Genomic DNA, 23,067 nt, shown 5'->3' with positions numbered 1-23,067 from the left:
ACTTGAAGAAGTGAGTGAGTAAGTGAGTGAGTGAGTGATCTTTGGGTTAGGGATTGGGATATGCTTGGTTTGCCAAGTGGCATCTTCCATAAACTCCATAGATTGAACTCTCTTGGCCCCTTGCAAAACTGCTCTCCAGAGTTGTGTTTTGAAGCTGTGGCCTCAGCATTCATAAGGCTCTGGGCAAGAACCACCTTGTAAAATTTGCCTGTTGCAGGATGCTCTTGATACCCTCCTGGCTTAGATGATAGTGTTCTTCCATATGCCACTCTCTGTGAGGCATTTTCTTTTTAGGGCTAAAAAAACCAACAAAACACTTTGTTTCCCCGGGAGAATCTGGTATGTTTTCTCCCTATAAATAATGGGATCTTATCACACTTTTCTCTAAGGCTGACAGGAAGCTTACAGTGAAATACTCTGCTTATGTGGAGTGTATTATGTATAGAAGTTATGTATAGTGTTGAAACCTTTGGTTTTTGGTCTGTATTCTGTCCCTTTACATCATCTCTAAAGTATATTGTAACTTACGTTGCCCTTGTTGTTGTGTGTGCCGTAGAGACAGAACCAGACAAGAGTTGACCCACCAGCAGGTTCCCAGAGACAGTAAATCACACTGAAGAATGGCCATCCCTCTTTCCTGGAGCAGCTGGTGGTTTTGAACCATGTGCCTTTGGGATTCTAGTGCAGCTTCTTACCACTAGGCCACCAACAAACACTCCTTATTCCTTATATATTAAGTAAACGTTTTCTATTTTACATTGCCCTTAGTCCTTATATTACAAGTGTTAGTTATTTCATTGCCCATGTCATCCATAAAAGCATCTTAGAGCCTTTAAGAAGAGACAAGGCGAGTTATAGAAGAGTTAATAAGTTGCCTGGTAGAGGAAGCCTAACGCAATCCACCTCTCACAGCACACGGTCTTGGACAGGTATTTGACTTACAGTGTCTTCTTGGTCGCCCGTCTGTTGCAGGCGTACGAGGAGAACATGTATGGTAGCAAGTACCAGTGGATCATCCCTGGCTGGTACGAGCCTTCCTGGTGGGATCAGGTGCACACGGAGGCCAACTCGTCCCGCTGCCTTCGTAAGAACATGCTCACTGCCATGGAGGGCTACATTGGCGTGGACTTCGAGCCACTGAGTTCCAAGCAGATCAAGACCATCTCAGGAAAGGTGAGTGTGTTGGTCCACCTATCGCAGCCCCAAGGCCCCCCTCCTTTGATCGTTTTGTCTGATAATCCTGGCAAGTGTGCACATACCTCTCTGAGCTTCTCTCTCTTACCTGGGAAGTGGAAATAGCCAGCCCCCCCCCCCTACTCCATTGCCTTCATCTCTAAAGATCTGTGACAATCTAATGAGTCAGAAGACCAGCACAGGAGAGGAAGACGACCCTGGATGAGGTGGATTGACACAATGACTGTGGCAGTGAGATCAGGTGTGTCAGAGATGTGGGGTTGGCTCAGAATAGACCAGGGTTCAGAGCCAGTGTTCATAGGGTCGCCGTAAGTCATAGTCAACACGATGGTGTGTAATGAGAAGTAGTCAGGAGGCTGTGTGAGCACATGGTGCAGGGTTTGTGTAAGGGGTGGAGTCGGGCCCTCTGCAGCACCAAATACAGGTGTCACCTTCCAGATTCCTCCAGGGTTTATGCCACATTCTTCGAACCTGGAATGTTACTTCCTGGTTTCATTGCTGTCCCTGGCAGTCTGGAGGAAAGGAAAGACCTCTGAAATAAATGCTAGGAAACATGCTGTTGACCAGATTGATCTGAAGCCCAGTTCTGCCACTTACCAGCTGTACAGCCTAGAAGTGAGCTTCCTGAGTCTGTTTCCTCATCTCCACAGTGATGGGCTTCATGACCGTGGGGCAGACCCTCCGTTCATGGCAGAATCATGCAAACCAAAAGAAAACATTGCACGTCCCTGTGCCATCCCCACAGTCGCTTGTGGATTGGACCATTGGTGTTGAGCTACAGGGTTCACACTGGTTGATTTTCAGAAGTAGATTTCCAAGTCTTTCTTCCTAGTCTTCCCGTAAGCCAGTTTAGCATCAGAGTGCAGAGCTTCCACTGGCAGACATGAGGTGCCTTGGACAGGAATTGAAGCTGGATTTCTATATGGAAAGTGGAGATTTACTGCTGAACCACCAGTGTCCTCCCTCGTCTGTGTGTTGGTGAGGTAAAAGTCTCCCCCTCTGGGGCTGCCAGGAAGATTGCACGTGGATTGTATAAGGGGTTACACGTGGCACCTCACCCCTTGGTGCACAGATGAGTAGCTGCTGCTGTAACAGAGATGGATGTTACAGTCTTCACCAGGCTGCCTTCACCCGAATCCTGATACTACATAGGTAGAGAATAGTGTACTTTTAAAAACTTTTTGTCATAATTTGGTGAACATTTAAAGAGCAAATCCATGCCCACTTTGGTTTGTGTCATAGGTTGCAATCCCCACAATGTAACAGCACTAGTCCCACTCCCTCCCTGTGGTCACTCTTTCCACTTCTTTCCTTTCCTACTTGCAGTACCTTCTTCTTAAGCAGATGCTTCTCTTTTGATCTCAGAGTTTCTTATTGGTTGGTTGTTCTAAGGAGAGCGTTCTTCCGTTGTGTTATTGTCCACCTAATAGGCCTATCTACTGTTTGGCTAGAAGTTGAGCCATGGGAGTAAGCTCACCTCCAGGCTTCAAAGGTGACCAAGGGTCATATTCCCGGGTTCCACCAATTTCTATCAGACCAGTAGTTGCACCTTATGTGGTCACTCTAGCTTTTACGTCCGGGTCACTACTCACCACAGTCAGCTCAAACTTCATTCATTCATCACTGTCGAATTAAAACTGACCTAGAGCTGAGCTGACCCTCCAGTGGATTTTCAGAGGCTCTTCTGGTGGCCTGGTGGGTAGAGAGTTGCACTGCCAACCCAAAGACAGGTGGTTTGAATCCACCAGCTGCTCTGAGAGAGGAAGATGGGCAGTCCTCTTCCATGCAGCTTACAGCCTCTGAAAACCTGCTGAAGAATCGGCTGAGTCACTTCTCACTCACTGAGTAAAAACAACAACAACCAAAAAAAAAAAAATCACATGAGAGGAGATAGCCCATCTTTCTTACCACTAGGCTACCAGAGTGTCCTGCATCTACCAGAAGATGTAAAGCCTTGTTTTTGTGAATTCTGTGATGCCGGATGATCCTGATGTCTCCTGAGACTGTGTTCCTAAGCCACCAAGCCCAGTGACTCATTACCTCAAGAGGTTTAGTTACGGCCAAGAAATATTTACAACTTTGCCTCCTGATTGCTCTATGATGGGTATAGATAATTTTATAGCACATACAGATGCATATATAGAAATGTTGTTATTGTGTACCCTGAGTTGGGACCAACATAGCTGACCTATAGTGGGTTTTCAGAGGCGGTTAAATACTTGGGAGGAGATTGCCCATCTTTCTCCCACAGAGCAGCTAGCAGATTCACACCACATGCCTTTGTGTTGAAGGTCACCAGAGCTTGTTGTTGTTAGGTGTCATCAGGTCAGCCATGAGTCCTAATGGTCTGATGAACAATAGATCTGAATCTTGCCGTATCTTGCTCCGATCTCATGATCTCTGTCCTGCTCAAACCCATGTGGTACCCCCCACGTTAATCTGTCTTGTTGAGGGTTTTTCTCATGATCTCTGTCCTACTCAAAACCATGTGGTATGTGGTACCCACCGTGTCAATCCGTCTTGTTGAGGGTCGTTCTCATGATGTCTGTCCTGGGAGAGCCCATGTGGACCCCTGTGTCAATCCATCTTGTTGAGGGTCTTCTCTTTCATTGACCCCTCTCCCTTTGCCGGCATGGTGTCCCTCTCCAGAGATTGGTAAGTAGGAGAGATGAAGTTTCGCCATCCTCGCCTCCCAGGAACACTCTGTTACACTTCCTTCATGACAGATTTGTTTGTTCTTTTGGCCGTCCGTGATAGATGCTCAGTACTCTTCACCAGCAGCACAATTCAAAAGCAAAGATTCTTCTTTGGTCCTCTATAGTCATTGTCCAATTTTTAGATGCACAGGAAGCAATTGAAAATACCATGGCTTGGGTAAAGTGTATTTTCATCTTTAAACTGACATCCTTGTGCTTTAGAACTTTGGAGAAGTCCTCGACAGCAGAGATCCTCAGTGCAACACATCTTATGATTTCTTCACTACTGCTACCATGAGTGTGGATAGGGCTACTGGAAGACAGAGTTGATTCTGTGGTACCTAACAACATTATCTAGATAATTATCTCTTTTCCCTTTCCCTGTTAACCATCAAATATTTCTGCTTTCTTTATGTAACTGAGAATGGTGTGTTTCTGAGATATTCCAGATATACCACAATACCTGGTTCTCAGAACAACCCTAAGAAATTAAGAGGGTAGGTAACTCTTTGGAAGCACCTCTGAGAACTTACAATAACACTGATGAAGATCATAACAGTCATCTCTCAATTTAGCTATTAGTGAACATTTTGTTACAGCAGTACACACACTTCTTTCTTGCCTTCTCAGGAATTTTAAATTCCTTCTCAGGGTTTTTAAATTCTCCACTAGATCCCAGGTTCTAACAGAACCTATTTTGTTTAAAGAATAAGCTTCATGATAAAGTCAATTTATAGATGCATATATATCATATAAATTTGTCTCTACAGTAAAGTAAAAATTATATATGTACATGTATAAAACTTTCATCCATTATTTAATCTCACCCGAGCCACATCCATACAAATTGTTTATTGATTTATCATAAAACAGTAACTCATTAGGACACAGTCTCTAAGCAGTGCCTTAGATCACGCTGGTGTCTGGAAGATCCTGAAAACACGCTGGTTAGAAAGTGTTGAAGGAAATCTATTCATACCAAAACCAATGAATATGTATTTTAAAAATACTGAACTTTTGAATAATGAAGAGAAACATCTAATTTTTTCTATTTGAAGATTATTTTTAAGTTTACTAAATGACAGTAGAGTCTAAGGATGCCCTTATTTTAGTTTAAAAATAATAGAACAGTATGAGGAAAACACAGAAAGCTCAAAGAGATGTTGAGTAATGAGAACAAACAACTGATTTTATTTTGGCAAGTGCTCTTTTCAAAGCTTATTTTTAGTTCCTTGAAGATACTAAGTTTCAGGGTTACCTCGTATTTTGCTCTAAAAATAGCTCATATTTTTAAGCATGAAGTAAAAACAAAAATTGAGGGGGGAATAACCCCAGCAACATGAAAACAGATGGTGTAAGAACTAAACTGATAAACTCATGGAAGACCAAACACTGATTATATATATGGGATCTGAGATACTAAGTGGGGTGAGGTCCACAAGACGCCGTGGCAGGGGCCTCATATACCATTCTGAGGAGCCTGGTTTTGTCCCAGGGGAAGCAGGTAAGGGTATGAAGCTTTGCACAGGAATGTGTTCTAGGAAGATCATTTTTTGGTGGAAAGAATTTAGTATTTATAACAACATTCACTAGTTCATTAACCTTTCTTTTTAATTTGACCTCACTAGGAGGTCTACCTTGCACCATATTGTTAGGCCTGTAAGTGGGATACTTCAGAGCTCTTCCCATGGTGGAGACAGGCCGTTGGTTCAGAGCCAGGATCCCAGCTCACAGCAGCTCCCTACATTGCTGGAGACCTAGTCCCTGGCTCTGTAGTCACTGAGGAGAATTTTGGCTTCTCTTAAATGATCTGCAGTTATAAGATGATTGAAGCTACAGTTGGATATCTGCAGGCTCTTTGCCTCTTGGAGTCAGAAGGTCTTAGAGTCGCCTTAGAAATCATGTTACTCCACCTCCCGTCAAATTCTCAGATCCTTCCTAGAATTGGGAGCTCACTACTTCTTAATTCCTCTACCAGTCCTTCTGGGCCTACACAGGTCCTTTTTTTTTACATATAGCCTGTCATAGATTTGGGAGCAGTGACCATATCCTGGAGCCATCCCTGCCCTGAACTATCCAGTCCTTATGCCACTGGGATAAGGAAGCTCTGATGGTGTAACGCATGGCATGTTGGACTGCTAGGAAAAGGTTAGTGGTCAGTCGGCCAGATTACTCCTAGGTTCCTCTAAAAGTGAGGTTCTTTAACCATGAATATGGTGTTGAGAAATTACAGCAAGTGGCTTAACGTGGTTCAAATGTTCCAGTGTGAAATCCTCTAGAAGAAAAACAACTCCTGTTCAAGAGGTTCTAGGGTCCAGTAGAAGAGTGTCCCCTCATGGATGCCGTCTCAGAGGTTCTAGTCAGCAGGAAGCTGTCCTCGGCTCACTCATTTGTTTTCAGAAATTTTGTGCCAGGAAGAGTGACAGGGTCACCATCTCCTTCTGAAGCACCTACTTCAGCCCATTCCATGGGAATTTTCATTGTTGGCAGGAGTGTAGATCTTCACGCTTCCCTGAATGGTCAGTCTTCCTGGAGCCCCTTGCGTGGTTTCACTTGCTTGGTCTCTAAAGGTGGACTGCCTTCTCTTTGTCGAGGTCTCCATCATGGCCACACTGCCAGAGTAACTCTGTTGGCACTGGTCAGTCTCCATTGTTTAAAGTCTTTCTGCGTTTATTTCCATTGTGAGCATTTACAGACTTGCCCTGTTTAACATGGTGATATTTTAGCCTCTTTGATAAGGTTATTGCTCCCCTGTTGATGTTTCCAGCTGAGATGGAGCTAGGGCCAAGGCTACAGATGGGGATATTCATGGAATCCTGGGATCAGTGGTGATCGCAGGGATGGCCTTAACCCTTCATCCTTGTTGAAAGAGCCTTGCAGCATTCTCTAACAGGAGGCTTCTGCAACCACCTGCTAGTGCTTATACAACATGGTAGTACTGGAAGGACCTGTGACTCTAATGAACCCTCTTATTTTAAGGCAGTGGCTCATAAAAAATTGCACCCACCCATCTCATTGTCGCTGAGATAGGAGCTCTGCGACAAAGGACTTGGAACTTTTAGGGAGTTTTAGGCCCTGCAGATCCAGGCCATGGTCTTTGCAGTTACTTGCTATGCATCAGAGAGCTAGACAATTACTAAGGATGACAGAAGAAGAATCGATGCCTTTGAGTTGCGGTGCTGGAGATGAGTCTTGAATGTACCATAGACTGCAAAAAAAACCAAATAGGTCTGTCTTGGAGAGGGTGAAACCAAGTTCCGCCTTGGAGACTAGGATTTTGAAGCCCCATCTCACATATTTTGGGCATGTGGCCTGAAGGGACCGATCCTTGGAAAAGAATATCATGCTCAAAGGATGGAGGGATAGCACAAGAGAGAAAGACTCTGGATGAGACAGACTGATACAGTAACTGGGGAAATGTGGGTAGGTGTATCAGAGTCAGTGAGACTGGCTCAGGACAGGGCAGGCTTCAGAGCTGCTGTACATAGGGTTGCTATGGGTCACAGGCAACTCAGTGGCACATAACAACAACAACAACAGGCTCTACAGTAGATGAAAGGAAGATGCCATAGAAAAGTAGAATCACTTCAAGTAATACCTCAGGGTCTATGCAGGCTAAGATTCTCCTTTCATTTTTTAATGATAGTCTTTTTGCTTTGTCGCAGCATGCAACATTTGTTTGTAAATCTTTCAAGATCTTCGTCCACACTCTTTGAATCTTGTATGGGTATTTGCATGTTTGAGACTGTTCATTATCCATCCTGATGCTGTAGTTCTTCCTAGTCCACGCTGGGTCCCTGAAGCTTATCCCCTAGTCGACGCCTCAAGAAATCGCCCTGGGCACAGAATTCACTTGCTTCTTAAAACCTGAAAACCTTTTCTAGGGCATTATTTGTAGGAGAGGTTGACTAAATATAAAATCCTTCATTCACACCTAAGGTTTTTAGTTATTGGGGTTTTTATGTTGCTCTATTGTTGCTTTCTTTATGTCTATGTTTAGAAAAGTATTGGGAGCTCTCTAATGGCTCAGTGGGTAGTAAGTTGTATTGCCAACCCAAACCCAGGCAATTGGAGTCTACCACTTGCCAAGGGGAGAATGGTGGGCAGTGTCTTCCCATGTGATTTACAGCCTCTGAACACCTGCTGAAGGGTCAGCTCTACATCAGTTCTGACTCCATGGTAATGAGTTTGAGTTGAGTCTAACTCATCTCTTTTGTAAGTCAGTTGAGGTTTTGTAGATTATGTGTTTGTCTCTGAATATCTATTATTATATCATGTAGTTTATTATTCTGAGTTAAATTCCCCAGGTACCTGGCAATCCATATCAATGCATAGCTTCAGATTTTTTCTAAGTCTAGAATGTTTTCTTGAATAATATTAACTATTACTTCTGCCCCATTGCTTTTTAGGTAGATTTTTTTTTCCCTTCCTAAAACAGTTTCTTTGTTTTGGTTCTTCATCTGTATGAGCCTTTTCCCTCTTCATCTGTCTTCCACTTCCACTGCTGTCTTTCTGCCCTTTTTATTTCTTTCTTCATCATTTTTGATCTTTGTTTTTCTGCCTTTTTATTTGTTTGCTTATTTTTGTGTCTGAATTCTTTGATTTATGGTTTTATTCAGTCTAAAATTTCCACTTTTTCTTCTTTTCCCCTTCACCACCTGAATGCCACAGGTACAGCTTCCTGTGTATTTATGTGTATACTCATGTACATTTTCCCTTTTTTAACATTGAAAATGTTTTATTTAATTTTTTTCATTGTTGCACATTTTCTTCCCCTCCCAGCCCTCCACCCCAAGCCCTCCCTGCAATGTCTTTAACTTGAATGTCTGCTTTTCATACAGTATTTCTCTCTACAATTTCAGGCTTAGCCCTCCGTATGATATCTGACCCTTTAAATATTGAACTTTGAAATACCTTTTCTCTAGTAAGGGTTTGATCTGCCCGGTTGTTGTCTTCGTAATGAATTGGTCTTTCTGGTAATCATTCTAGGTTGCCCTTACTTCACTCCCACTTTCTGTCTGTTCTGTAATCTTCTCAATTGATCATAGCTGCCCCAGAGCCTTGCACCGGGGCATGAAATAGCTATGAGTCACTAAGTAAAGCCATTGAGTAAATTCCCACTCATAGTGACCTGCCATTGAGTTTCTCAGAGAGTAAATCCTTACATGAGGAGATTGTTGTTGTTAAGTGCCGTGGAGTTGTAGATGACTCATAGCAACCCTATGAACGAAAGACCTGAACACTTGCCTAACTTTCATTGTTTCACCACTTTCATAGTTTCCAGAGGCAAACTATTTTAGAAGTGGATACCACTCCTGCTTCTAAGTTTGTTTTAATCAGGAGCTCCACTAACCACTGTCCACCAGGGGTAACCATTATCACATTTGACACATTAGTGTCACAGTGTTTAGCATCACAGCAACCAAGAGTTAACCTCTGTACAGCAAATGGACAGACCAGTGCTATACCACCTAGAAGAATGTTTGACCAAAAAGAATTAAAACCAGGCCTGAGAGCTGCAGATTAAAATTACCCACCTTTGGCTTGGTAGCATAACTTTCTATCCACTAGGCCAACAGAGCTCTCTTGTTGTTGTTGTTGTTAAGTGCCGTCAAGTCGTAGACTACTCATAGTGACCCTGTGAACGAAAGACCTGAACACTTGTCTAACTTTCATTGTTTCTCCACATTCATAGAGTTTCCAAAGCCAAGCTTTTCTGGAAGTGGATGCCTCTCCTGCTTCCAAGCTTTTTTGAATCAGGGAGCTCAACCAAACACTGTCTACCAGGGGTAACAATTGTCACATTTGACACATTAGTGTCACATGAGATTACCTATTCCAAGGACCAGCTGGTGGATTTAAACCACTGACCCTTTCTTTCTTTAGTAGCCCAGCATATAAAGCACACTAAACCACAAGAATCTTTAGGGAATGCGTGAAGGGAGCAAAAATCATAAGGGAGTTTATGCTGGACTTCATTCATTTTTCTCTTTTGTTGTTGTCATGTGTTGTTGAGTCGCCTGTGACTCATAGTAACCCTATGTACAATAGCCCTATACCCTGCTCTATCTTGTGCGAACATCACTGTCTCTGACACACCTACTCCCATTGCCCCAGTGACTGAATCAATCCATTTCATCGAGGATCTTCCTCTCCTGTGCTGTCCCTCCACCCTCCCAAGCATGGCTTCCCTTCTCCAAGGACTTCTCCCTCCTTATAACATGTCCAAAGTATGTCAAATGAAGCTTCAGAATCCTTACCTCTAAGGAACAGCCTGATTTTACCTTCTCTAAGATAAGCCTTTTTGTTTTCCTAGCAGTCCATGGTATATTCAACACTCTTCTCCAACACCACATTTTAAAAACAGCAATTCTCTTTCTATCATCCCTAGTCACTGTCCAACTCTGATGCATAGTACTAAATTGCAAAGACTATGGCCTGCATCAGGCGCAATTTAGTCTCTAGACTGACATCATTGCTCTTCAGTACTCTGGAGAGGTCTTTGACAGCAGACTTTCCCAATGCAATTTGTATCTTGGTTTCTCCTAGCTGCTGGTACAAAGGGTATTGATTATGGAGCCAAGCAAACTAAAGCTGTTAACAAACTCAATCTCTTCACCATCCATAATGATGCTGCCAATTGGTCCGTTGGTGAGAATCTTTGCTTTCTTGATGTTGAGCTTCAATCCATATTGAAGGCTGCAGTCCTTGACCTTCTGGAGCAAGTGCTTTAGGTCCTCCTCAGTTTCAGCAAGCAGGGTTGTGTCATCTGCATAACACAAGTTGTTGATGACTCTTCCTCCAATCCTGATGCCACATTCCTCTTCATACAGCCCAGCCTCCTGGATGATGTTTTCTCTTTCACTCACAATAATTTCATACTGCCTGCAGTTACTTTGCAGTTTTGATACTCAGTATTAGTGCGAGTATAGCATTTTTTTAGCTTTGAAACAACTTCATATAGTTTGGAGAGGAAATTTTGGAAGGCTAATTCCTATGTAGCCTCCCTTCTCTTCAGCTGCCTGAATGTCCTCTAACTGGTATTTTCTAATGAACTGAGGTGATTTCAGTGACTCCTACCTTAAGGGAGCTCTGATGGTCTAGTTGGTAGGGAGTTGTGCTGCCGAGCCAAAGGTAGATAGTTCAAATCCACCAGCTGCTCCATTGACAAAAGATGACAGTCTCCTCCAATGTGACTTACAGCCTTCGAAAATCCACTGGAGTGTTGGCTCTAAGTGGTTCCGACTCAATAGCAATGTGAGAGACGCCAGTGTCATGAAGGTATTTTTCTTATCTTGTCTTTTAGAAGATTTGGTATCTCAATTCTCACATTTAGATCTGTATACAAACTAAAATTGAATTCTGTGTTTGGTGTGGGCTAAGAATCAAAATTCCTTCCCTTTGTTATAAGGTGGTAAAGGGATCCACATCAATATAGGAAAGTGCACCGTTTCTTATACATTGCAGCTGTGTCACCTATGCATAAATCAAATGACTTTGGTTTTGTTTCTGGAATTTCTTTCCTCTTCCATCGCTTTATTTGTCCATTCTTGCCCAAGAACACTTCCACCTTAGTTACTGTAGCTTGGTGCTACTTCTTGATAACTAGTAATTTCGGTTCTTCATTTTAGCTCTTTGTCAGAATTGTCTTGGTAACTCTTGTCTCTTTGAATTTCCAAATACATGTTTAATCAGGTTATTAATTTATACACATAGCTTCGAAACCTGCTATGATTTTGACTGATATTTTTACTAAACCTGTCGATCAGTGGAACCCTGGTGGCATAGTGTGTAACATTATCAGGCTGCTCACCGAAAGGTAAGCAAATTGAATCCACCAACTGCTCCAGGGAAAAATTGGCAGTAGCCTCTCGTAAAGACTTAAAGCTTCAGAAACCCAATATAGAAGTTTGCTTTAAGTCAGAACCAGTTCAAAAGCAGTGGACTTAGTAGTCTAGAATAATTTAGGGAGAACTAACATCTTTATACAATTAAGTCACCAATCTGTGAATTTTGTGTATCCCTGCATTTGCTTAGCTCTTCTGTAATTATTCTCAGAAAAAATGTAAAAAGTATTTTATTTGTTTGTTTCTATGTAGAATCCTTGTCCCACTTTGCCTGGTTTATTTCTCAGCATGTATTTTGCTAAGTATATGCATTGCTATTGGCTTTGTACTTCAGAGTGAAATTTCTGAGTTGAGCACATTTTCAGCTGTAATGGACACTGCCAAATAGATTCCTAAAGTGGCTGTGTCAGTTTTCACACCTGGCAACAGTGATTGAGCGTTTTAGTTGCTTCACACACCAACACTTGTATTATTGTCAGCTTTTTTTGCTTTAATCAATCCGATGGGTAAATAGTGGTATCTCATTTCATTTCCCTAATGAAGTTGTACATTTTTCATCCTTTTATTAGTCACTTGGTATCCCCTTTTGTGAATTACCTTTTTGAGTTTTTCCTATTGGATTCTCTGTTTATTTTTATTTGTAGAAGTCCTTTTCATTCATATTCTAAATTATATATATATATAGTTGTTGATTGCTGTTGAGTCGAGCACAACTCATAGCTACCCTATGAACAAAGTGCCTGAAGTCTTTCTATAACTATTATCATTTATCAAAGTTCATAGAGTTTCCAGAGGCATGTTGTTTAAAAGTGTATGCCACTCCTGCTTCCAATATATATAGAAGAAGCTGCACTGTAATCCCAAAGGCACGTGCTTCGAGGCCAACAGCTGCTCCATGATAGCAGGTAGAAAGGCAATCTCCCCCCATGTGATTAACTGCCTGGAAAAGCCCACTGGAAGGTCAGTAATGGATCAGTTCCGACTCTACGGTCCAACAACAACATCAGTTATAGACATTACTTTTTTCTTCCATTTTGTAAATTGCTTTTTCTCTCCCTTCATGGGAGAGAAAAATTATTTTCTGATGAACAGAAGAAGTTCATCTTAATGTAGTCCAATTTGTCCATCCTTTTTTATAATTAATATACTTTGTGTCCTGTTTAAGACATCTTTGCCTACTCTAAGATTTTTTTGCTACTTTGTCTTTTAGAGGTTTTCTTTCACCTCTCATATTTAAATATAGAATCCACATGGACTGAGTTTATGAATGGTCTGAGCAAGGATTCAGATTATGGAAATTCTATCATACTTTCCTCCCCTGTATTACAGTGTCATCTCTTTAAAAATCGAATGACTGGATATGGTATGGGTATATTTCTGGAGATTTTATTGTTTTCTCTTGTCCTATTTGCATCAACACCACACTGTCTTAATTATGGAAACTTTCTTCTAAGACCTGATCCCTGATCTTGTAAGTCTTTTATTTCTGTCCTCCTGTAAGATTTTCTTAAATGTTTTTGCTCTAATACAGTTTTTCATTTCTATCTGCTCAAATATTTGCACTTTTCATTAATCTTTAACTGTATTTCTATATTTTTTATGATCATTTTCTTTCTGTCTGGAGAAGTTCTTTTGATCTTTTACTGTGAGTTTACTTGAGACAAATTCTGACAGTTACTGTTTATCTGGAATTTTCTTCATTCTGCCTTCAACTTTGAGAGATATATTAACTGGGCATAGAATTTTAGGTTGTCTGTTATTTCAGTCCTTAATAAAGACAGTTAGAAACCAGAAGACAATGAAATGACATCTTCAGTGTCTTCTTGTTTCCATTGTTTCTATTAAGTCAGCTGTCAAACTTACTGTTTCTCTTTGAAGGTAATATATCTTTGTTTCTCCAACTGCTTTTCAGATTTTTTCTTTGGTCATTAGCAGTTTTACTATGCTGTACAAAGTGAGCTTTTTCCTTATAGTATTCACAGAGATTCATAGAATTACATGATATTGTGGCTTGATGTTTGAGAAAATTCTAGGTTAGTAACCCTGTAAGTGTTGTTTCTGCCCATTCGAAGACACCAGTTATACACATATTATTCTACCTCAGCATATTTCATGTATTTGTTAGCCTTGTTTTTTATTTCCTATTATGTGATCTTCTGTTGGATTCTGTTTGACTATACACTGCCATCTTGTCTTCCTGCTCACTAACCTGCCTTCTCCTTTGTTTAATATGACACTTAGGCCAATCTGTTGAATTCTTCATTCTTAACATGTCAGAGATTCTGAGGCAGATCATCAACAAACTAGGATATAGGAGAGGTTGCATAGTCTCATAGATACATGTCTTCCAAATGAGATGCTGTAATTCTTTTTTTTTCTATAATTATATTTTATTAATTTTCATAAACATTTACAGAGATTTTGGGTTTCCATTCATTCATTGTTGCACTATTCTCTCTACCCTCCTCCCAGTTTGTTCTTGTCCAAATGCCACAGTGCTTGTCAAAGCCAGTTCTGATTAATCTTCTTTGTCAGTGTGTCCTTTGCCATTCCCTATCACTCCTCCCTGAGAGAGACTTCACCCTGAGTCATAAGGAAAAGGGGATGGCGTATTCTCTTAGCTACTTCCTGCTGAAAAGGGACGCTGTGGGTTTCAGGGTGAAGATCTTCTCTCACTACTCTAAAGGGCCCCTTTGGCAGTAGGAAACACATAGACTATTATGGAGATTGATTTTGGAATTTAGATGCACTCTTATTGATTGTGCTTGGCCGTACATGTTCATATCCTTGAAGATGTATCATGGGGGTGTTGCAACCTAGAAGACACAAATTTGACTAACAAGTTATAAGTACATGAGTCAAAAATTATGGAAAAGTAAAAGAAAAGATTCTTTCATTGTTTTACAAACCCTCCCCCAGGTCCCCTCCACCATGTAGCCCTCGCTCTAGTCTCCTGTGATGACAGAAATACCTAGTTATATATCTCTTTTAAACAGTTTTCTCCCTCCTCTGTTTCAGTGCAGTATACATTATGAGATGCTGTAATTCTAACATCCTACTCAGAATTTAAAAATAGCCAGAACTTCAAAATCATTGCCATGGAGTCAGAAACTACTCATAGCTGACCTTTTAGGGGGCTTTTGGAAGCAGGAGTGGCATCCACTTCCTAAATAACATGCCTCCGGAAACTCTATGAATTTTTATAAATGTCGATAGTTATAGAAAGGCTTCGGGCCTTGTATTCATAGGGTCGCTATGAGTCGTGATCAATTCTAAGGCAATCAACAACAACATGAATCCCTTGGAAGGAGATTTCCCATCTCCCATCTTTCTTCCTTGGGGCCACTGCTGGATTTGAACCACCAAAGAGACTTGGTCTTTGGTTTAGTAGTACGACTCGTGGGGAGTTGGTGATGTAAAAGGGAAGATGTGCATCCTTCTTCTCTCTTCTGTTCATGAGGCTCTTGTATTAGTTTCCTAGGGCCACTATAGCTAAGCACCACCACTTGATGACTTAAAAGAGATCCATTCTCTCAGAGCTTTAGATTCTAGAGATTTGAACTCACTGTTTACTGTAAGTCCATGTTATTTCTGAAGGATCTGAGAAGGAATCCCTCCTTGCCTTTTCTAGCATCTGGTATTGCCAGCAACCTTGGCTTGTAGACACATCACTACAATATCTGCCTGTTTTGTCATATGGCCTTCTCCCCGTGTTTCTGTGTGTCTCATCTGCCTTCCTTTTAAGCACTTATTCAGTGTCCTTGGTACTCATCATAATAACTCACCTAAATTAGGTCACATTCACAGTTCCCAGATGTTAGGATTTCAACATAGAAGCTTCCTTCTTCCTGAAAACAGGACTCAGCATAGTTCTGTTGGTGTGGCAGACCCATAAAGGTTTAGTCACATTGTGAGTTAACAAACTTGTGTGGGTTAGCCTAGGAACCTAACAACTATTATAACATAGTTTCTATATGTAAATACATTCCAGCTTCTAATCATTACCTTTCAAAAATATGCTGGAGCACAGCAGGAATTGGAACTATCTATATAACGTTATTTTCCCAGAAACTTATATTATCTCACAATAAACTTGACCTCAGAGGATGAGTAATTAATCAGCTTTTAGTGTCAGTTTTTCATGAAAGAAATTCTTCTGCCCTGAGTAATTGGAGACCTACTTAAAGAACAACTATTACTTTTTCTCAGAAAATTGTAAGAGTGTTTCTTCCTGCTGTCATTGTTGTGCCCAAGGGAGATTAGAGCTGGCTTTACCTGGAAACAATGATGAATGGCCTGGGATGTATGTGGTAGCGATGACTTTTCTTCAACATGGTCTTCACAAAGACAGTAGGAATGAGGTCACCTTTCAGGGCTCAGCTACACCTGTGTTCCATTCCAAAGATTTTACAGCCAGAAATAAGGCAAACAGCCATTTTTCCAATGCTCTCTTCTGCCGCCTCTTGTCTCCCTACCTTCAGAACAAAGAACAATTTTATGAGTTAGTAAAAGACAAAAACTTACCAATAGCAGTGTGTGTGTGTGTGTGTGTGTGTGTGTGTGTGTGTGTGTGTAGATAAACTTTGATTCATTGTTTAGTCACGACCAGAACCAACTCCATACAAATTTTGTATTGATTTGTCAAAAAATATGGCAAATCATTAGGACATAATTCATAAACAATGTAGGGGAAACATTGGTTATGAAATATTGACATAAATATTTTTGTACCAAATTGGTGTAATTTAAAAATTTTGCTGCTGAATAATATAGAAAAACAACTCTCAGTGAGTGTTATATTTAAAGGTTATTTTTAATTTATTAAACTAGAGTCCAGGGATACCCCGTATTTTATATAAAAAAGAATAGAAATGCCTTAAGAAAGCACCAAAAGGGTTTAAAAAAAAAAAACAAAAACAAAACTAAACAGATGGTATGATGACTAAACTGAGAGACTTGGGGAAGACTTAAATTATTATTTCTGAGATCTGAGAAACTAAGTGGGATGAATCTATGTCTGTATAAGTGATGGACTCATGTCCTCTGCAACATCACCAGTTCTTTGCGTTTTCTTCATCATTAGAGAGACTTGGGGGGTGGAGGGGGGGTGAGAGAGAGAGTGTGTCTATAAGCAACATGAAGGAGACTTGAAAACATGCAGAATGAAATAAAAAGAACCAACACAACTCATTGCCATTGAGTTGGAACCTACTCAGAACTCATCCTCCTATGAGGCTGTAAATCACACAAGAGGAGATTGTCCGTCGTCCTCCCAAGGAGCCATGAGTGGATTTGAACCTCTAGAGGGGCACTACCTTTAGCTTAGTAGCACAACTCTCTACCTACTATGCCATTGGGAAGACATTCCATAGAAAGACATTAACACAGTCACTAAAGGACAGATACTCTATGATCTCACATATATGAAATAGGTGAATGTGACACCTATGGAATAAGCTAAAGCTTATTAGTGGTTGTCAGGGTGGAAGGGACGGAGAGCAGAGGAGTCATGCTGAGCAGCTCTGAGCTTCCCTTCCTGTGGTAGAATGAGTTGGAGAAGGAGAGTTACAGTGATGACCAGCAGGATGACCAATCCGCGTCACTGACCTGCACATATGAACTTGCTGAATTGGTAAATGTTTTGTTAGAGAGGGGATTTTGTTGGGCCAAGGTAAAATTTAATAAATAAAAAGATATTGTCCTCACCATACAATTAATTACCTGTAGAAATTATTGTCAGAGAAATGAAGCCTTGGGCTATTCAGTAACCTGCTGATGAGACCACACTGGAGCTCACCTCAGGTCTAGAGGGCTCCCGGCCCCTTAAGAGCATCATAAAATCCCTGAGTGTCCCAAGACAGTGACCTGGAAATGGAGAAAGCCTGAAAACGCCGTCTGAAGGTGCTCATTAGGTTGAACAAATGGAAATCAGAGGTAGGAATCTCCAGCCCTCAGAGTCACTGTGTGAACATCAGTGAGAGCTCAGGAGAGCAAATTCCCAGCGGGAAGAAGTCAAAGGGGCCATGTTCCTTTTATGCTTAAAGCCACTAATCAAAGAGACACTCATGCAAGTGATTTTTTAAAACTTTAAAATAGCCAGTATTAATTCGGTATGATTAACTGTGTAGCTGATTGGACTACCAAAAAGATATTCAGTACACAGTGGGAAAAAGTAAACACACACATGCATATATTTGGATATATAAATGCGTATGTGTGTGCATATATACACATGCATGTATGTGGAGGTATATAAGATGTGTTTCACACAGTGGCTGCTACAAGGATCTCAAGAATATAGGAGATGGTGAGGACCGTGCAGCATAGGACAAGGTTCAGATTTGTTCATAGAGGTGGCTCTGAATCGTACTTACCGTGATCACACCTAACAACATAGATATGTGTGTGTGTGTGTGTGTGTGTGTGTGTGTGTGTCTGTGTGTGTGTGTCTGTGTGTGTGCACGTGCATGCGTTGCTGGAGGGTTAGCTGTGAGTCAGTTCTAACTGGATGAGACACAACAACAACGATATATACACACACAGACACGAGCCTATATAGATCTCCAAATAGTAAACAATGAAAAATAACAAAAATGCATTAAACATTCAGAGTTACAAATACCACCATAATAATATGGATTAATGGATCTCTAGTGGCGTAATGACTAAGGCGTTTCGTTGCCAACACAAAGGCTGGCAGTTTGAATCCACTAGTGGCTCTGCAGGAGAAAGATAAGCAGTCTCCTCTTGTGGAATTTACGGCCTCTAAAAGCCCCCTAAATGGGTCAGCTGTGAGTCAATTCTAACAGATGGCACAAAACAACAATATAGTGTAAAGAGAAAATCTACTAAGAAATTAAAATATCTGGTCAAGAGTCAAGCCGCGTGCCTCAGGTTGGCAGTGCAACTCCTCCTTCCCACTAAGCCGCCCAAGCGCCCAGATCATTATTCAGGGTGTGCTAATTCACTAATGTAGAAGACATCTTTCTAAATCTAACAAATTGGGAATAGCTTAAAGATAAAATACTTTCCTTGTCAAGGAAATGGGGAAATAAGTACTTTTTCACAAAGTGGGATTATAACTTTTTCTCTTTTTGACGAATAACGTGGCCTTGCATGGGCCGTGGTGGTGTGTCCTTAGTGTATTGAGCTGCTGACCGACAGGAGGCACCTCTCTGATGGTTCAAGTTCTCCAGCTGCCCCTCAGGAGAAAGATGGGCAGGCTCGTTCCATGCAATTTACAGCCCTGAAAACCTGCCCTACGGCCATGAGTTGATAATGAGACGTGTTACTAGTTGTTTGTTGTTGTTGTTATGTGCCATCGAGTCATTTGCAACTCATAGCTACCTATGTACAACAGCCCTAAACCCTGCTCTATCCTGTGCCAATCGCATTGCTTCTGACACACCCATCCCTATCACCCCAGTCACTGAATCGATCCACCTCATAGAGGGTCTTCCCCTCCTGCGATGTCCCTCCACTCTACCCAGCATGATGTCCTGAATGGAAATCCAAAACCTCTGTAAATTTTCACTAAAATTAATAACAAACTTAAATTTAAAAAGAAGAAAGAATTAAGTTAGAGTAAGGATGGCAATGGAACCACCTTACCTCTGTAACTTGATTTGTGCTACTATTAGAACCTCTACTCAGAATATTATTGCTTTTCAATTTTTGACTCATGCACTTTTAACTTGTTAGTTAAATTTGTATCTTCTAGGCTGCAACACTTCCATGATACATCTTCAAGGATATGAACTTGTACGGCTAAGCACAATTGATAACAGTGCATCTAAATTCCAAAATCAATCTCCATAATAGCCTATGTGTTTCCTACTGCCAAGGGGGCCCTTTAGAGTAGTGAGAGAAGACATTCACCCTGAAACCCACAGCGTCCCTTTTCAGCAGGAAGTAGCTAAGAGAATACGCCATCCCCTTTTCCTTATGAATCAGGGTGAAGTCTCTCTCAGGGAGGAGTGATAGGGAATGGCAAGGGACACACTGACAAAAGAGATTAATCAGAACTGGCTTTGGCAAGCACTGCGGCAATTGGACAATTAAAACAGACATTGGGGGGGAAGAAGAACGAACTGGGGATGAGGGTGGAGAAAACAGTGCAACAATGAATGAATGAAAACCCAAAATCTCTGAAAATGTTCATTAAAACTAATAAAATTTAATAAAGAAAAAGGGGGGGGGAATAAAGACCTGTCTCTCCTTGTAACATGTCCAAAGTATGTCAGACGAAGCCCCAGAATCTTTGCCTCCAAGGAGTAGCCTGGTTTAACCCTCTCTAGGATGAATCTGTTTGTTTTCTTGGCAGTCCATGGTACATTCAATACTCTTCTCCAGCACCACAGCTCAAAGGCGTCAATTCTCCTTCTGTCCTCCCTAGTCATTATCCAGCTCTCTGATGAATAACAAGGGATTGCAAAGACCATGGCCTGTATCAGGCGCACCTTCGTCTCCAAAGAGACACCGTTGCTCTTGAGTACTTTAGAGAGGTCCCTAACAGCAGACTTTCCCATCGCGATACGCTTTTTGATTTCCTGGCTGCTGGTGCCAAGAGTGTTGACTGTGGAGCCGAGCAAACCGAAGCTGTGAACACTCTCAATCTCTTCGCCATCCATCCTGATGCTACCAGTTGGTCCAGTGGTGAGAATCTTTGTCTTCTGGACATTGAGCCTCAGTCCATACTGAAGGCTGAAGTCTTTGACCCTCTTCAGTAAGTGCATGAGGTCCTCCTCAGTTTCAGCGAGCAAGGTTGTGTCATCTGCATGACGCAGATTGTTGATAGATCTTCCACCAATCCTAACGCCACGCGTCTCCTCATAGAATCCAGCCTCTCGGATAAACTGCTCTGCATATAGGTTGAAAAGGTATGGAGATAGGACACATCCCTGGTGCACACCCTTCCCAATTTTGAACCATTCAGTGTTGCCCTGCTCTGTTCTGACAACTGCCTCTTAGTCCAAGTATGGGTTTTGCATTAGCACAATTAAATGTTCTGGGATTCCCATTCTTCTCGGAGTCAGCCACAGTTTGTTATGATCCACGCAGTCAAATGCCTTTGCATAATCAATGAAACACAGATAGACATTCTTCTGGTATTCTCTGCTTTCAGCTAAGATCCATCTAACATCAGCTACAATATCCCTAGTACCACGACCCCTTCTAAACTCAGCCTGGACTGCTGGCAGTTCTCTGCTGATGTGCTGTTCCAGTCGTTTTTGGATAATCTTCAGTAGAATCTTGCTTGCATGTGAAATCAATGCTATTGTTCTGTGGTTTCTACACTCAGTTGGGTCACCCTTCTTTGGGATGGGAACAAATATAGATCTCTTCCAGTCCGTTGACCAAGTGGTTGTTCTCCAGATTTCTTGGCACAGCTTGGTGAGCACATCCAGGGCAGCATCTGTTAACTGAAATATGTCAGTTGGTATACCATCTATTCCGGGGGCCTTATTTTTCCTTCAAAGCAGCTTGAACTTCTGCCTTCATCACCATGTAAGGTGTTTTCCTATTCTTTGCCGTAGCAGTTATATTTGTGATAATTAAAAAAAAAATACTCTGAGAAGATGTTCCTGGGTGACACAAGTGGTTAAGCAGTTAACCACTAACCCAGAGGTTTGCAGTTGAAACTCACCCAGAGATGCTTGGGAAGAAAAACTTGGCATTCTACTTCAGAGAGACAATCAGCTGTGGAATGGGGACAACTTGATTGGAATTGACTCAGTGGTAAATGGTTCGAATTTTGTTTTATAACTTAATTTTTAAAATGTAGCCATAAAGCTGCATGTTGGGAGAGGTAAGAACAACCTAAATGGTCGATAAATGGAAATTCAATTTTGCTGTCCGTGCTTCGAAGGACTGTTGACCCTGTGTCAGCGTAGGCCTCTGCACAGCCACGAGGCATTCTGGGCGAGCAGCTGGACTGGGTGGCATTGTTTGGCCGGCTCGTGCTTCTGTCTTGGACTTTTTTTTTACTATTAATACCAATGAATGGCCTTTCTGGAGTGTCTACCACTCCCACACATACTGATGTATGCCTCATTTCACTGACCTTCTCATCTACCTGCAGGTGGAACGTAGAGGATGCTGGGGCCTGAGAAGCTGAGAACCTTCTTGGCTGGCCACTCAGTGAATAGCCAGAGCTGGGGTTGGAGTGAGGTCTGCCTGCCCCTCAGTCCTGTGACCTTGTCACATGATAGGATCCTTCTCCAACTCCTGGTGGGGGGGGGGGAAATCTAGGCCACCTGGTCCAAACCCATTTCACAGATGGGAAAACTGAGCTAAGAAAAGGTCTCGCACACTTCTGGGGATGCCGCTGTGATCAAGACAGACAGCATCCCTCAACTTGTGGAGTTTAATTCTAGTTATGTGTGGAGGGAAGGAGCAAACACAAATAATTAATGGGGGAAACATTCAAACAAAAGTTGAAGAATGTGGTAAGGAAAGTAAAACCAGTGGATAGAGAGAGAGGCTGAGGGTGGAAGAAGCAGAGAGGTGCTGAAATTTGAATGCAAAAAACAGGAGGAAGATCAGTCCAAAAGAAGGAACTAGTGAAAAAAGCCTTGAGGTAAGAGCTAATTGAAGGACCCAAAAGGCTTAGGGAAGAGAGAGCCACTTAACGGACCATATCGTACTCCCTGGCTTAACTGCAAGTGGCCAAGGATGATTGCAGTGGAAGCCAGCCAGAACAGGAAGGTTAGTGAGTGAGCGGGAGACAATTAACAGAATTGGGCCTAAAGAGCTGAACTGGGCAGGAGAAGGTGCTGGTCTCCTTGAATAACACTTGAGTCTAAAGAGTTTCTACCAAGTATTTTGAGTGATAATGCCTGGGCAATTGTAAATTAGTAACTTGAGTCTTCCAGTAAAGCCCCAGAACAAAATAAAGAAAGTGTATTTGTAGTTGCTGAGGTGCCATTCGTGAAAGGTCAATCGCCACTGTTCACCTTCAAGGTGACCTTCAAGGTCTCCCGCAGGAGGGACTCTGTCTCTCAGGCACATGTAGCCAATGTACTCCACTGAAGCCTTGATCCAAAAACAAAAGTGCCAGTACCTTAGCTACTGCAGTCATGAATCCACCTGCCTTTGAGGGCCCAGCTTCTCCTCCTTCTTGGATTTTAGAATGGTCCTAACACCTGTGTTAGTTTTCAGATAGCAACTTTAGGAAGGATGGAGAAAGAGGGAAGGATTCCTTAGGAGACATTGCACTTAAGGTTAAGGGTGTTGGAAAATTTAGAAACAGATAATGATAATGCTTGAACACCAAGATAACATATCACTGAATTGTACTTATAAACATTTTTAAATTGGCAAAAGTTTTG

General features: G+C 41.7%; 1 protein-coding gene across 1 annotated transcript in view; it reads left to right on the top strand.

Moving 5' to 3' along the window:
• GABBR2 (gamma-aminobutyric acid (GABA) B receptor, 2) overlaps nt 1-23,067 on the top strand; it is a 518,990-nt gene that overhangs the window by 297,466 nt on the left and 198,457 nt on the right. The window contains exon 6 of the mRNA XM_006886874.1: nt 973-1,173. Within this exon, the coding sequence (XP_006886936.1) occupies nt 973-1,173 (201 nt within the window). The remainder of the gene's footprint in view (nt 1-972; nt 1,174-23,067) is intronic.

Source organism: Elephantulus edwardii, unplaced genomic scaffold (assembly GCF_000299155.1).
Source record: "Elephantulus edwardii isolate Elephantulus edwardi_28Jun2011 unplaced genomic scaffold, EleEdw1.0 scaffold00052, whole genome shotgun sequence".
Classification (NCBI taxonomy): domain Eukaryota; kingdom Metazoa; phylum Chordata; class Mammalia; order Macroscelidea; family Macroscelididae; genus Elephantulus; species Elephantulus edwardii.
This window is presented reverse-complemented; position numbering and strand designations above follow the sequence as displayed.